The 16880-nt window shown below is 46.7% G+C and overlaps 1 protein-coding gene across 1 annotated transcript in view; it reads right to left on the reverse strand.

The window, feature by feature from the left end:
* Positions 1-16880, reverse strand: part of LOC142313039 (uncharacterized) — a 177351-nt gene that overhangs the window by 40745 nt on the left and 119726 nt on the right. Inside the window, exon 10 of the mRNA XM_075352024.1 lies at positions 6101-6105. Within this exon, the coding sequence (XP_075208139.1) occupies positions 6101-6105 (5 nt within the window). The remainder of the gene's footprint in view (positions 1-6100; positions 6106-16880) is intronic.

Here is a 16880-nt window from a genome sequence, read left to right on the forward strand (position 1 = left end):
GCGGGGGGCGTCCCTGACCGGGGTGCCCCCTGTGCCAGCGCGCTGGTGCGTTCCACGGACGGCGCAGCGTGTCACTCACAGGATTTCCTGTGCACATGATTCAGCTTTAAATGGCGGCCGCCATACACCCGCCGGTACCTCCGGTCATCACGCAGCTTTCTTCCCCACGGAATCACCACTGCAATTGCGTACTCAGGTAATGGACAGGGGGTCTGTCCCTCTACTCTTTCTTGGAATGATTACTGTGACATGGTCATTGATTATGTTAATCCTACAGATCCTCACAGGGGGGCTGTAGATACGGGGCTTACAGGATCACTGACAGTGTATTTCCACTGAACCACCGCTGCATCTGGCCTACCCAGGTAACTAACAGGGATTTATTAATACTCCTTGTAGAAAAGCTAATGACTCTTTAATAATTCTACAAAAACTTATAGATACTCAAAGAGATATTCCCTAAAGAATCTTTAACAGTATACCAAGGACTAAATTTGAACATACACAGTGGTGAGTGATGAAAATCCCATCCTGTATATATATGTCTCATCTTCTCCATGTTACTCAGTCTGTCTTCTATTCTTCATATTTGAAGGAACTTGGTCCCATAGTACAGCAGCAACATGAGCATGAGCCCCTTTGAGAGGTTAAATGACGGTAATTAAGGTAACACTACATTACTCTTTGTGCTCAACATGGTGACTGAATCTGTACTAAGCCCTGGCCTTTTCCCCCCCCCCCCCTCCCCCTTTTTTCTTAAAAAAACCCCACCCCCCTCCTTCACCGGATGGTGGTCGTAATCTAATTCTTATCATTCTCTCTGTATCTCAAGCGTTTTAGCGGACCATATACCACAGCTTGCTAGTGAACATTTGGGTCTCCAAGAGACATGTCACATAGATAATAGCAAAGGTAAATTTTATTGTCGATTTTGTGTAATCTACATAAATCTTTAGGTTTCCTTACGGTCCCCTACATACACTTATACATGAAGTACCTATAATATTCTCAAGATGGGTTTGTTTTCTACTTCAGGTTGATCACTAAGGTACCACTGGTCAACATATGTGAACCTAATTTCACCAGTCTAACCTCATATACGTTTCTTGTGGTACGTATTTTTCTTCATAATGCCTCTATACATATGTGTTAGGTATACTAGGGTCTCTTAATTGAACAATCATGAATTGATGATTCATACAAGTGTACATCAGGTTTTTTTGTTTGTTGTACGTATTGTTCAAACGCCAAAAACATTGGCCGAATTTTTTGTTGCATGCATTATGTGTAAAATTGACTGTATGTGTAAAATTGACTGTACATGTCTATGAGATTTGATATTGTATTTTTTCTTTTTTCTTTTGTTTCAGTACATTTATTTGATAAAGGCCAAAATTGTATGGCCGAAACGTCATAATAGCACAGACCTTTGCATGAATAAAAATTGGCATTAATAAGCATCAATATTCTCGTTTTTTCAATTCTTTGAGTGCCCAAGCTGACTTTCTGTACTATTGACTTTTTTCTCGGTGGCACCTAACTTATTTTTGTGAGCCAGATTCTATGCTATATATTGGTACACAGTGGTTGTCCATGTGCAATCCGTGATACGTGATCCGTACGCCGTGATTGCACATGGACATATACTCACCTGCCCCCGCTCTCTCACCTCTGCAGCTACTTCCGGGCCAGCTCTGGCTGCATAAATGAATATGCATGCCATAATGAACCGGCCAGGAAGAAGCAGAGAGCAGCTGCCGAACTCAGCATCGCTGGAGAAGGTGAGTTGAAAAAGCTTTTTATTTTAAATGTCCGTGTTTTTCTGGTACGTGTTTCACGGATCACACCATAGTGTGGTCTGTGGGACATCAGTGATGCCAGAAAAAAACTGGACATGTTTCTGTGTGGTATTCACGGATATGCATGTACGCCGCACGGAGACACGGTCAGTGAAAAATCACTGATGTGTGTGCAGACCCATTGATTATGATGGGTCTGCATAGGTCAGTGATTCTCGTACGTATAAAAACTAGCACATACATACCAGAATCACTGACATCTGAAACAGGCCTAATATGGATGCCCCTCAAGTACTGTCTATGCCCCCAGCCCCTCCTGTGCTGAATATACTGTAGCCCCCAGCCCCTCCTGTGCTGTATATACTGTAGCCCCCAGCCCCTCCTGTGCTGTATATACTGTAGCCCCCAGCCCCTCCTGTGCTGTATATACTGTAGCCCCCAGCCCCTCCTGTGCTGTATATACTGTATAGATATACAGTGTATATATATATAGTATGCTATGTATGTATCACAAGAGAGGATGGGGGTTTTATATATTAGTATATAAACCCCCATCCTCTCTTGTGATACATACACTGTGCGTGGCTAGGTCTGTTAAAGTGATGCCAAGTGATCACATGCGAGGAGGAGCTGGATAGAGACAAGCGGGGTAGGTGAGTGCGGCTGCTGCCGGCTTCCCCATATTATTACCTCCAATGTGTGTATATGTATGATGTATATATCCATGTATGTCAGTGTAGATGACTGTGTATAGATTTGTCTGTTTATATGTATTTTATGGAATTTGTCTTCAAATATGTACCGTATATGTGCCTATGCCTGTGCCCACGATCAGAACTCACTGTGTCCTGGAGGCAGCGGGTCCTGACCTGCGGGGCTGCACGTCTCCTCCGCAGGAGACCACAGCTGCCTGTGCCCACAATCAGGACTCGCTGTGTCCTGGAGGCAGTGGGTCCTGACCTGCGGGGCTGCACGTCTCCTCCGCAGGAGACCACAGCTGCCTGTGCCCACAATCAGGACTCGCTGTGTCCTGGAGGCAGCGGGTCCTGACCTGCGGGGCTGCACGTCTCCTCCGCAGGAGACCACAGCTGCCTGTGCCCACAATCAGGACTCGCTGTGTCCTGGAGGCAGCGGGTCCTGACCTGCGGGGCTGCACGTCTCCTCCGCAGGAGACCACAGCTGCCTGTGCCCACAATCAGGACTCGCTGTGTCCTGGAGGCAGCGGGTCCTGACCTGCGGGGCTGCACGTCTCCTCCGCAGGAGACCACAGCTGCCTGTGCCCACAATCAGGACTCGCTGTGTCCTGGAGGCAGTGGGTCCTGACCTGCGGGGCTGCACGTCTCCTCCGCAGGAGAACGCAGCTGCCTGTGCCCACAATCAGGGTTCAGTGCGCTGTGGTCTCCTGCTGTGTTCTCCCTACGGAGGACGCATGCAACTGCAGCAAACAATTGATATGCTGCAGTCTGGAAAGACGCTCCGCAGGTCAGTGTTTGCTGCAGAAAAAACAAGCACAGTGGGCACAAGATTTCTAGAAACCCTCCACTGTGCTTGTACTTTCCAATGCAGCGTTTTAGACACAGCAAAAACACGCTACATCCAAAATGCTGCAAATACTGATCGTGGGCATGCAGCCTTAAACAATGTGATCAGCAGTGCTGAAAAGAATTGGATGTGGGCGTGACAGATTGCAAAATGGGTGTGGTTAGGGGGCGTGGCTTTAAATTGCCGCGACGCGCTACGCGCACCGCATACTTTGTCCCTCTTTCTCATCTTTAAATGTTGGGAGGTATGCTGCGTACAAGATGGCATTTACTTGCAGGAGACAGGCATGTTCCCAAGCACCAGGTCTCCAGGTTCAGTCCAGCCAGATAAATCCCAACATAGCCTTATCAGTCAGCAGGTTTCCTCACCTCCACCCACAGACAAACCCGGCTACTTCCTCCACCACAGGAAGTTCAGAGCAGCGCCATGGGTGTGTCCAGAGGCCTGACTGTTACCTCTCGGACCACACCCCGAGGTGGAGATATGGTGAACAGCCGTCCCACCAATCTCATTAGCAGTCCACCAGAAACCCGGCCCAGGTAACACACATTAACCCTCTCAGCACAGTACCAGTGATCATATCACATATCCTCCCCCTCTGCCCAAAGCCGGGGGCTTTGGCACCTTGACATAGCGGATAAGAGCACCCGCTCTGTCCGCCCCGGACTACAGCCCTTGACATACCGTCCGTCACAGTCACCAGATCCTTCCCAGCGAACTCGCTCAGATGTCCCCAGGTCAAACCCATCTTTCCAAGGCTGCTGCCCATAGTCGGAGTAGGAGGGGGACTCTCCCTTAGTCGGCACTACCGTCCTGTCAGTCCCTGAGCTAACCTGACCACTAGAGGGGTCACTATCGAGGGGCCTCCACGGGGAGCTGACAGAAGAGGTGCCATAACTAGGTCCTCCGCATGATCTGTTCACAGATCTCTCGTGGGCTATTCTTCCCGGGCGTCTTCGTCTGTGTCTCAGATAGTGTACTCTCTTGTCAGCGTCTTTGGCTAACGACGCAGCACTCCTTTCATTCAGTCCTTCGGATTGTGTCTCACAGGATGGAGACCCTTCAGAGTCCGAACTATAGCCTGACAAATACCCGAGTCCTCTGTGACCCTGGCACATTGTACCATCGGACTTGCTTTTGCCCTCTGAGGCAACACGTTCATCGAGCGGGCTACCTTTCTCTTCTGGGCCATAACCCCTACATGGTCGCCATCCCACACCAACTAGGCGGAGTTGGTTCGCAATTCTCTGTCTTTCTAGATTCAACTGTTTTAAGTCCTCCAAGTATCCCAGGCGGTATTCTAGGAGGACTCGTATATCTGCAACACACTCCGTCGTTCCCGCAATGGCACAGGGAACCATACCGACTTCACAGGGTATCCTGGCTTCATTATGGATATCAATTCTTACTCTCGTCACACCGGTATCATCAACCATCTCCTGCATGGCTCTTCCATGTCGTCCAATAAGCCTCATGACCATCTCTCTGGGCACTTGAACGGTCTCTTCCACAAACTCCAACAACCGTCGAGCTGTCTTTGCTGCGTCTGCAGTTTTCCCATAGATTTGGAATGTTCCACTGTCTTTTTCTAGATGCACGGCTATAACCCCTGGAACCTTCCTGGCTTGCTTGATATTATTTCTTAGGGCTCTCAATGCCAGCCCAATTAATGTTGTTTTCACAACCACCACTTCTTGAAACCCTGCGGTCAGCTGCTCCAAGCGTCTGGTGTCTTCATCCTTCTTTGCAGTGATGAGCCACTTCGTACGAAGACACCGTAGGTGCATGTCCCTCAGGATGGCCACTCGCTTCTTTGTGACATCACTAAAAGAGCACACCACCAACCGATTAGTCTCTGCGGCCCAGTACACTTTACAGGCTCCTACTGCCTTCTGGAACCTCTCATGCACCTTCTCACTTGCACAGGCTTCTCTTAAGTCTTCCGGCACGTCTATCCGGCACTCGAAGACTGGTCTGCTTCCTTTACTTTCTTGGACACTAGACAGTTCCTGAGGTCTCTTACTTCCTTCCATATTCTTTACCAAAGGCTTCATCTTTTGAGTCCCACCCTCCTCAGGTTCACCCCCGGCCTCAGAGCCTTTGGGTTTCAGGCTCTTAGCTGAGTCATTCTTTTTCTCTGAGATCTTGGTCTTACCCACTGAGTCAGTCAGGCTCTCAGCTCCTGATGAGACCTCGGGTCCAGACTTCACCTCTTCCTCCGAGGCTCTTTCCACTTTTACAGCACCAGCTGTGTCTTGGGACTTCACTGCATTCCCTCCAACTTCCTCTTGGGTCTCTGCAGTGTCACCCTCTGCCTTCTCTTGGGAGTTGTCAGCATCGCTTTCTACCAGGGTGTCACATCCTTCAGCACGGTACTCTGTTCTTCTTAGAACCTTGGCACCATTTTCAACATTCATCACTTCCACACTGGGTAGCTTACTGGTCTGCTCACCAGGACCTTTGTGGATTTGTACTCCACCAACACTGTCCAGGATTTCTTCTCCTATATTACTCTGTAGGATGTCATCTCCTACAGCGCTTTCATCCGACAGGCCACCAGCTTCATGCTCGGAAATTATAGGAGACACCGCCATTACTTCTTTGGTCGGTTCCTTCCCTGCAATTTCACCCTGCTGATTTCTGTCATGACAATGTGTCAGTTCAGTCTTTGATTCCTCTTTCTTTTGCAGGATATCACTGTCTGACTCAACCATAGCAGTTGCTACTGGCAACGTGTTTTCATTACCCAGGTATGTCACTTTCTCTGCACCCTCAGACGCCATACCCTGTGCCACCTCTCGGCGCTTAGTACGTCTTCGGCGTCGGGAGGTAGTTTTACCCTTCTGTACCCCACTGTACTCGTTTGTCACCTTTCTTGAGTCAGTGTTTTTACTGGAGTCATCGTCACTCCCCCTGGTGTCCTGGACTAACACGTCCCCACTTAACCAGGTGTCAGCCCCTCTGTCTGGAGCTCTCCCGTTTTGAATGGTCACACTATCATTTGCTACTTTACAGGTCATGTCACTAAGTTGGGCATGTCCCCCATTTTCCTTGGTCACCCCTAACTTAGGACTGTTGCCTCTAGGAGGCGCTCTCTCCTCCTTCTTACCCAAAAACATACAACAATGTACCCTTCTTCCAGCTTCCAGCTGGGGTGGGGCTTCCTTAGTACCACTCCGATTTTTGCATGAGCACACGGGCACTTTCCCCAGCTCCCACAAGTCCTCAAAATATTCACAGTCCCGGCCTAATATAATGGGATGCGGTAAGTCAGGCACTACACCAACATGAACGGATCCAAACACCCCATCCGTCTCAATGATCACTCGGGACCGTGGATACTCTCCCATGATTCCATGTCTGCAGCTGGCTTCCATCTTTCCAGGAATCAGGTAGGTATTGAGCGAGGCCCTCACCAGGGACACCAAGCTCACAGAGTCTATCAGCCCAGTAACACATTCGCCATCAACTTCCACGGAACACAGGTGTGACTTCTGGTTAGCCGGGCAGTCTGCCGCAGACTGGACACGCATAGCATGAGCAGCATTGTCCTTGGCTACTGTACATCGGTGCCACTACACCTTCGGATTTGGGATGCTCCGCCCGTTTTTGTGCCACCGTTTTCTTGGACTCCGCCCCTTTTGGGTAACCACCCCTTTCCGGGTCTCTGTCCCCTTTTGAGCAACTACCCCTTTCTGGGACTCTGCCCCCTTTTGGGCAACTACCCCTTTCCGGGCCTCTGTCCCCTTTTGGGTAACCACCCCTTTCTGGGACTACGCCCCCTTTTGGGCGACCACCCCTTTATGGGACACCGCCCCCTTTTGGGGTTTCTGCGGCTTCCTTGCAGCGTCTGTAAACCCCAGTTCACACCGTTCCCCGATATCTCCCTGGGCACCCTGTGCCCATACTGGCCCCAGAAGGGAACGCTCAAACTGGTCCATTGCTGCCCCATTGCTGCACACTGACAGCTCCTGCTGTCCACGCACCAGGACCTGGTACAGCTCCTCCATAACGTCTGTATGAACAATTCCCCCTTTTTGGCTTTCAGCCCCCACGGCTGTCGCTGGACCTCCTGGCACATACTGTTGGTACTGCTGGCTCTGCAGCAGGTGTTTCAGGAGCCCCTCCATGCTGCAATGAGAAGAGGAACAGGAGGGGCGCTCCAATGGGGAATACCCGGTGGTCAAAGACAGGGGGGGGTTAGAGAACCACTAACCTTTCCGGGTTGTACCGCCTGCACAACCAGGATCTCCAGCCTGTGGTGTGTCACTGCTCACCAAGTAGGGCCCCGCAATCCCGGGTTGGCCTGGAACCTCCAGTCACTGGTCACTCGCCACTGCAGCACGGAACCCCGCAGACCTGCTGATTCACCTCCAGCAGCTGGAGTGCGCTGTCCCTGTTCGTGGACCCGCCGATCCACCACAAACCCCTGCAGCAGTATGCCGAAAAACTTTGTGGACCCGGCTGATCCATAGGTGCGGAAATCCAACCTGTGCTCCTGGAAATGCTGCCCGCTATCTAGCACCATATGTGACGTTGCACCTCGCAACCTGGGGGGTACTCACTCAGCATGCGTGCTTCAGGTATACACGGGAGGCACTTCCTTAATCACAGGCTTCTTTATTCAGACTGCATATAGCAGATTGCCAGTACTGCATACAAGATGGCATTTACTTGCAGGAGACAGGCACTTTCCCAAGCACCAGGTCTCCAGGTTCAGTCCAGCCAGATAAATCCCAACATAGCCTTATCAGTCAGCAGGTTTCCTCACCTCCACCCACAGACAAACCCGGCTACTTCCTCCACCACAGGAAGTTCAGAGCAGGGCCATGGGTGTGTCCAGAGGCCTGACTTTTACCTCTCGGACCACACCCCGAGGTGGAGATATGGTGAACAGCCGTCCCACCCATCTCATTAGCAGTCCACCAGACACCCGGCCCAGGTAACACACATTAACCCTCTCAGCACAGTACCAGTGATCATATCACAATATACAGTCATATGAAAAAGTTTGGGCACCCCTATTAATGTTAACCTTTTTTCTTTATAACAATTTGGGTTTTTGCAACAGCTATTTCAGTTTCATATATCTAATAACTGATGGACTGAGTAATATTTCTGGATTGAAATGAGGTTTATTGCACTAACAGAAAATGTGCAATCCGCATGTAAACAAAATTTGACCGGTGCAAAAGTATGGGCACCCTTATCAATTTCTTGATTTAAACACTCCTAACTACTTTTTACTGACTTACTAAAGCACTAAATTGGTTTCGTAACCTCATTGAGCTTTGAACTTCATAGGCAGGTGTATCCAATCATGAGAAAAGGTATTTATGGTGGCCACTTGCAAGTTGTTCTCCTATTTGAATCTCCTATGAAGAGTGGCATCATGGGCTCCTCAAAACAACTCTCAAATGATCTGAAAACAAAGATTATTCAACATAGTTGTTCAGGGGAAGGATACAAAAAGTTATCTCAGAGATTTAAACTGTCAGTTTCCACTGTGAGAAACATAGTAAGGAAATGGAAGAACACAGGTACAGTTCTTGTTAAGCCCAGAAGTGGCAGGCCAAGAAAAATATCAGAAAGGCAGAGAAGAAGAATGGTGAGAACAGTCAAGGACAATGCACAGACCACCTCCAAAGACCTGCAGCATCATCTTGCTGCAGATGGTGTCAATGTGCATCGGTCAACAATACAGCACACTTTGCACAAGGAGAAGCTGTATGGGAGAGTGATGCGAAAGAAGCCATTTCTGCAAGAACGCCACAAACAGTCGCCTGAGGTATGCAAAAGCACATTTGGACAAGCCAGTTACATTTTGGAAGAAGGTCATGTGGACTGATGAAACAAAGATTGAGTTGTTTGGTCATACATAAAGGCGTTATGCATGGAGGAAAAAAAACACGGCATTCCAAGAAAAGCACTTGCTACCCACAGTAAATTTTGGTGGAGGTTCCATCATGCTTTGGGGCTGTGTGGCCAATGCCGGCATCGGAAATCTTGTTAAAGTTGAGGGTCGCATGGATTCAACTCAGTATCAGCAGATTCTTGACAATAATGTGCAAGAATCAGTGACAAATTGAAGTTACGCAGGGGATGGTTATTTCAGCAAGACAATGATCCAAAACACCGCTCCAAATCTACTCAGGCATTCATGCAGAGGATCAATTACAATGTTCTGGAATGGCCATCCCAGTCCCCAGACCTGAATATAATTGAACATCTGTGGGATGATTTGAAGCGTGCTATCCATGCTCGGCGACCATCAAACTTAACTGAACTGGAATTGTTTTGTAAACAGGAATGGTCAAATATACCTTCATCCAGGATCCAGGAACTCATTAAAAGCTACAGGAAGCGACTAGAGGCTGTTATTTTTGCCAAAGGAGGATCTACAAAATATTAATGTCGCTTTTATGTTGAGGTGCCCATACTTTTGCACCGGTCAAATTTTGTTTAAATGTGGATTGCACATTTTCTGTTAGTACAATAAACCTCATTTCAATCCAGAAATATTACTGAGTCCATCAGTTATTAGATATATGAAACTGAAATAGCTGTTGCAAAAACCCAAATTGTTATGAAGAAAAAAGGTTAACATTAATAGGGGTGCCCAAACTTTTTCATATGACTGTATATATATATATATATATATACCATCATTTGATACCTTCAACTTTTTATTAATGAGCTTTATACATATAATAATAATAATAATAATTAATAATACATATGTTGTATAACTCGATATATTGACTTTGATTATGAGCAATAGGTCTTATAATTTAGTTAGTGACTGTAGGGTATATCATTTTTGTATGATGATGGTTATTCTCTTCTTTTAAATGCCCTATACTCCCTAAACTATGTTGGCCCTTTTCCTTGCCCATAGCCAACATGGCGTCGCCGGGTGCACATGCGATGGGTAGCTGTGCTCTGTGTCCCTGCCGAAGGTGCCTCCTGAGGGGGGAGAGGCGGGTATACTGACGTCAGCGGAAGTATTCTTCCGACCCGCCCCTCCCCTGGAGTGACCGGAAGGCACGGATTACGTGTCCAGCACACCGCCCTCTACATGTGCCCAAATCATGGCGCTTCCACTATTTAAACACACACCTTCAATCTATCCCTGTGGCCCCCCGAAGATCTATTCGAAATGTACACCCTGGCACCAATGCTTATTTTTGGGTAGGTCTTTTTTTTGGGGAAACATGGTTGAGAGTAAGTTTACCACCCCAAAAAAGCAGACCCCCCCCCTCCTTCCCAGGAGAATTAACTTACCTGACCCTGGACGTTTATGTGGTTTCCAGGTCCTCCAGCAGATATGCTCCACGCGGTCTTCCCGTGTTTCTGGCTGACACACTCACATACATCAGATTACACACAGACACACACACACACACATCTGATTGCTCACACAATCACACATGAGATCACACGTACACACTCACTCACCACATCTGGCAATACACAATTCTTCCAGCCAGCAAGGAAACTTGGAACAGAGTGCAGTGGAACATATGGAGGACTCGGCGGTGGAACGCATCAATGCATTCCACTGCAGGTCCTCTATGCGTTCTACCACAATGTGTCCCAAGATGCTCTGCTGGCCAGAACCAATCAGTCTCACTGGACGTGGTAATTGTGTGCGATTTGATGTGTAATTGTGTGAGCAATCTGATGTGTGATTGTGTGTGGGGTCTGATCTGTGTGGGTGTGTGTGTATGTGTGTGCAATCTGATGTATGTAGGTGTGCGATCTGATTGTGTGCGATTTGATTGTGTGCGCGATCTGATATGTGTGGATGTGCGATCTGATGTGAGTGTGCGATCTGATGTGAGTGTGCGATCTGATGTGTGCGATCTGATGTGGGTCTGCGATCCGATGTGTGTGTGTGCAATCAGATGTGTGTGTGATCTGATGTGTGTCGTTGTGTGATCTGTTGTGTGTGGGGGTGTTATCTGATATGTGTGGGTGTGTGATCTGATGTGTGTGTGTGATCTGATGTGGGTTGGCTACAGTCCCATGGATCTTAAATTTCTGAATAGTACCGTATGTGCAACTGTAGTCACAGGAACATCAACTGCTTGGAGATGGTCTTATAACCTTTACCTTTAACATGCTTGTCTATAATTTTCTTTCTAATCTCCTGAGACAACTGTTTCCTTTGCTTCCTCTGGTCCATGTTGAGTGTAGTACACACCATGTCACCAAACAGCACAGTGAGTATCTGTAGCCCTATACTGTATTCAGGTCCACTGACTGATTACAAGATTGTAGTCACCTGTGATGCAAATTATTGGACAAAACTTGATTTAACATTAGAGTTGAGCGAGGTTCAAGGTTCGCCAATTTCATGCTCGAGATCGAACTCAAGCTTTTTTCTAAAAGATCGACAGTTCGAGTTACGTTCGAGAACGGTTCGATCACCATAAACGTGGCTTTTCACAGTAAGGCTATGTGCACATGTTGCTATCTGCATGCGTCCTGCGTCCCCATTACAATCCCTCTCCCTTTCCTACTCACCGATCACGGGCGTCTCGCTGCACGGCTGTCACAAATCTGCGGCGTCTTTTCCTCTTTAGAAAATGGCTGCCACTTCATTAGTCAATTAGTTATTCCGTGCTTTCCCCGCCCACTGGCGCTTATGATTGGTTGCAGTCAGACACGTCCCCAAGCTGAGTTTCAGCTGTCTCACTGCAACCAATCACAGCCGCCGGTGGGCGGGTCTATATCGTGCATTAAAATAAAGAAATAAATTTAAAAAAAAAATGCGGTTCCCCCCATATTTGATACCAGCCAGGATAAAGCCATACGGCTGGAGGCTGGTATTGTCAGGATAGAGAGCGCCACGGTATGGGGAGCCCTCCAGCCTAACAATATCACCCAGCAGCCGCCCAGAATTGCCGCATCCATTAGGTGCGACAGTCCTGGGGGACTCTACCCGGCTCATCCCGAATTGCCCTGGTGCGGTGGCAATTGGGGTAATAATGAGTTAATCATGGCAGGTGTCTCCCCGAGGCACCTTTCATGATTAAATTGAAAGTGAAAGTAAAGAAACACACACACCGAAAAATCCTTTATTTGGAATAAAAGACAAAAAAACAACCCTGGTTCACCCCTTTATTAATCACAAAAATACCCCTCCAGGTCCGAAGTAATCCACATGACACTGTCAGCTCTGCTCCCTCAAGATGTAGTGGCACTGAAGTGACTCACGCAGTTAGCAGAGACTTCAGTCAGCACAGCAGGCTTCAAGATTACAAAATCTGCCTATCTATATTGTAACAGGCACTAGACTAGTGGATAAAGCGCCCGCCTAAGAAGCATAATGTCGGGAGTTCTAGTCTCGGTAAAGAATTTAATTTTTTTTTTTAAATTTTTTTTATTTATAATTTTAAATTATAATTATTATCTATTTATAAAGTGAAAGTAAATAAACACACACCGCGAAAAATCCTTTATTTGGAATAAAAGAATAAAAACACAGTTTCACCATTTTATTAAAATCCTCCAATACCCATCCAGGTCCGACGTAATCCACACGACACTGTCATCTCTGCTACAGAACACGAGTGCTCTGCATGAGCTTCACGTAGCAATGAAGTGAATCATGTGGTCAGCTGAGACTTCAGCAATCCAGACTTCAGGATTAGCAAATCTGCCTATCATTCACATTAGAGGCAATAGCTGAGTGGATAGAGTGCTCACCTAGGGAGCATAAGGTTGTGAGTTCTGGAACCAGTAAGTTTTTTATTTTTTTTATTTTTAATTTTAACTTATATTTATAATATATTTATAAATATAATTTAATTATGCACTGAGGAGAGGAGCCGGACATCAGCTGTGAGCGCTCTCTCTCTCTATCTCCTTTCTCTCTCTCTCCTTTCTCTCTCTCCTTTCTTTCTCTCCTTTCTCCCTCCTTTCTCTCTCTCCTTTCTTTCTCTCTCCTTTCTTTCTTTCTCTCTCTTTCTCTCTCTCTTTCTCTCTCTCTCTTTCGCTCTCTCTTTCTCTCTCTCTTTCTCTCTCTTTCTCCCTCTGCGGTCACCTGACGGAATCAGCTGACACTATAAGTCGAGCGGTGAGGCCGACTTTTTACCGCCCGGCCGGCTAAACTATCAGCTGATGCTGTCGGACAGGAGTCTGCACTGAAGTGTGTAGTTTGTTTTGGTTTTTTTGCACTGATGCATCAGCTGATTGTATAAAAGCTGTTTATACAATCAGCTGCTGTGTCATGTGATTCAGGCCCTTGAACCTGACACATCATCTGATCGCTTTGCCTTCAAGCAAACCGATCAGATGATATTGGATCCGGATTGGACGGCGTGGGACCCTTGACCCAGGATTACTGCGGAGGGGGGTTCTTTATTTCAATAAAGATGGAGTCACTAATTCTGTTGTGTTTTATTTATAATAAAAATATTTTTCTGTGTGTTGTGGTTCTTTTTATCGGTACTAGAAATTCATGGTGGCCATGTCTAATATTGGCGTGGCACCTTGAATTTCGGGTTTAGGGCCAGTTGATAATATACAGCTAGCCCTAACCCCATTATTACCCAGCAAGCCACCAGGGCTCTTGGAAGAGTTGGATACAGTGCCAGATGATGGCACTTCTATGAAAGTGCCATTTTCTGGGGCGGCTGCGGACTGCAATTCGCAGCAGAGGGGCCCAGAAAGCTCACGCCAACCTGTGCTGTGGATTCCAATCCCCAGCTGCCTAGTTGTACCTGGCTGGACACAAAAATATGGCGAAGTCCACGTCATTTGTTTTTTAATTATTTCATGAAATTCATGAAATAATAAAATAAGGGCTTCCCTAAATTTTTGGTTCCAGCCGGGTACAAATAGGCAGCGGGGGGTTGGGGGCAGCCCGTAGCTGCCTGCTGTACCTGGATAGCATACAAAAATATGGCGAAGCCCAAATAATTTTTTTTGGGGGGGGGGCAAAAAGTCCTGCATACAGTCCTGGATGGAGTATGCTGAGCCTTGTACTTCTGCAGCTGCTGTCTGCTCTCCTGCATACACAACTACAAGGCTCAGCATACTCCATCCAGGACTGTGTGCAGGAGTTTTTTGCCCACCAAAAAAATTACGTAGGCTTTGCCATGTTTTTGTATGCTAGCCAGGTACAGCAGGCAGTATGGCTGCCCCCAACCCCCAGCTGCCTATTTGTACCCGGCTGGGAACTAAAAATATAGGGAAGCCCGTTTTTTTTTTTAATTACTTCACTTATTTCATGAAATAATTAAAAAACAAATGACATGGCTTCGCCATATTTTTGTGTCCAGCCAGGTACAACTAGGCAGCTGGGGATTGGAATCCGCAGCACAGGTTAGCCCGAGGTTTCTGGGCGCCTCTGCTGAAATTGCAATCCGCAGCCGCCCCAGAAAACGGCGCTTTCATAGAAGCGCCATCATCTGGCGCTGTATCCAACTCTTCCAACAGCCCTGGTGACGTTGGCTTGCTGGGTAATAATGGGTTAATACTGGCTTTGTTTTACTAGCTAGTATGAAGCCAGAGATTCTTAATGTCAGGCAAGTTTGACCCGGCCATTAAGAATCTCCAATAAAGGGTTAAAAAAGACACCATACAGAGAAAAAAATAATTGAAATAAATACACAGACACACTTAGAGACTCCATGTTTATTACTCCCTCTTATCCCTCCACGATCCGGCTCTTCTGTCTTCTTTCTCCTTCAACACATGCAGCTCTGCTACATCAGCAGCGCTGCTTGCGAGGAAGACGCTGTTCCCCCTGCAGTGTTTTCACTCCGTGAGTGAGAAGGAGCTGCTGCTTCTAAGCGGTGACGTCACCACTGACAGGCGTGTTGCTATAGCAACGGTGATCTCCGTTATTGTCCGGCTGTGGCAGCCGGTTTATAACGGAATGGGGAAGCAGACCGGGAACCCGGCCGTGTGCCAGAGCATGTCGCCGGTACACCGGGATGCACAAACGAGCACCGCGTACTGGAGAGATGCACTGACAGGTCCTACATGATGCGTTATAGTCATATGACCAGTCTGTAGCCAATGAGATAACAGACACGTGACTGGTCACATGGCTATTTTGACGTCACGGAAAGTCCTGTCAGTGCTGGTTACCGGGAGGACGCAGCGATCATCAGAAGGAATAGCGACATGAGACAGAGTGCAGGACGGATTGTGGGGACCGGTAAGTGTTATGGCAATGTTTATTAACTGTATGTGTACATTTATAATGTGTTTTTATGCGTTTGTAATTGCCTCCCATTGTTTCAATGGGGTTCGAGAGGTTCGTCGAACGGCTCGTTGAACGGGGCACCGTTCGACAAACCGAACCGAACTCAAACTCCAGGGGGGTGGCTCTTCTCTATTTAACATGTCCCTTTTGTCACATTTTTTTCAGGGATACCATCATTTCTGTCTAAGCCGGTTTCATGAGTTTTATTTTTTTTAAATTCTGTGGAAGCATGGTTGAAAAACAATGTCTGACTTTCATTTGGTCATTTTCATAGATTTTTTTTTATTTATTATTACTTTTGTCAGATTCAAGTTATTTATGTGACCATTGTGGGTTTTTCTCTAATTAAACAAGGGTTACCAACCATTTTGACCACATGTGTAATTAAAAATGTCAGTGGCCATAATTATTCACCCCACTAATGTTAGTACTTTGTAGAGCCTTCTTCTGAGACAATTACAGCTGCAAGTCACTTTGGATACGTCTCTATGAGCTTTCCACATCGTGCCACTGGGATTTTTGCACTTTCCTCAAGGCAAAACTGCTCCATTTCTTTCCTCTTAGATGGTTTCCTCTGGTGATCAGCAAGCTTCAAGTCTAACCACAGATTTCCAAATGGATTAAGGTCTGGGATATGACTAGTACACTCTAAACAATTACATGTTCCCCCCTTAAACCACTCGAGTGTTGCTTTATCAGTAGCTTTGGGTCATTGTCTTGTTGGAAGGTTGTTATGGCAAGTATAGCCAAACCACATGCCAAGTGAATTGTGTCAACGGAGGAACTGAAAGGAGGCCTCTCTTGAGTCATCTGATTCCCCAACAGGACATTGCCCGGTGGTTATATTTATTGAAAAGCTTTAATATACAAGTGCATTTGAATAAATTAGAATATCCTCAAAAAGTTAATTTATTTCAGTAATTCAATACAAAACGGGAAAACGTATATATTATATAGAGTCATTACCCACAGAGGGATCTATTTCACGTGTTTATTATATATCGTATAAAGTCATTACACACAGAAGGATATATTTCACATGTTTATTTCTATTAATGTTGTTGATTATGGCTTGCAGTCAAAGAAAACCAGAAAGACATTATCTCAGAAAATTATAATAATTACCACAAAACCCTTGCAAAGGCTTCCTAAACATTTAAAATGGTCCTTAGTCGGGTTCAGTCACAGATACACAATCATGGGGAAGACTGCAGACCTGTCAGATGTCCAGAAGGCAGTCATTGACACACTCCAAAAGGAGGCTAAACCACAAAAAGTCATTGCTAAAAAGCTGACTGCTCAGAGTGCTGTACCCA

The sequence above is a fragment of the Anomaloglossus baeobatrachus genome, chromosome 5 (genome assembly GCF_048569485.1).
Source record: "Anomaloglossus baeobatrachus isolate aAnoBae1 chromosome 5, aAnoBae1.hap1, whole genome shotgun sequence".
Classification (NCBI taxonomy): domain Eukaryota; kingdom Metazoa; phylum Chordata; class Amphibia; order Anura; family Aromobatidae; genus Anomaloglossus; species Anomaloglossus baeobatrachus.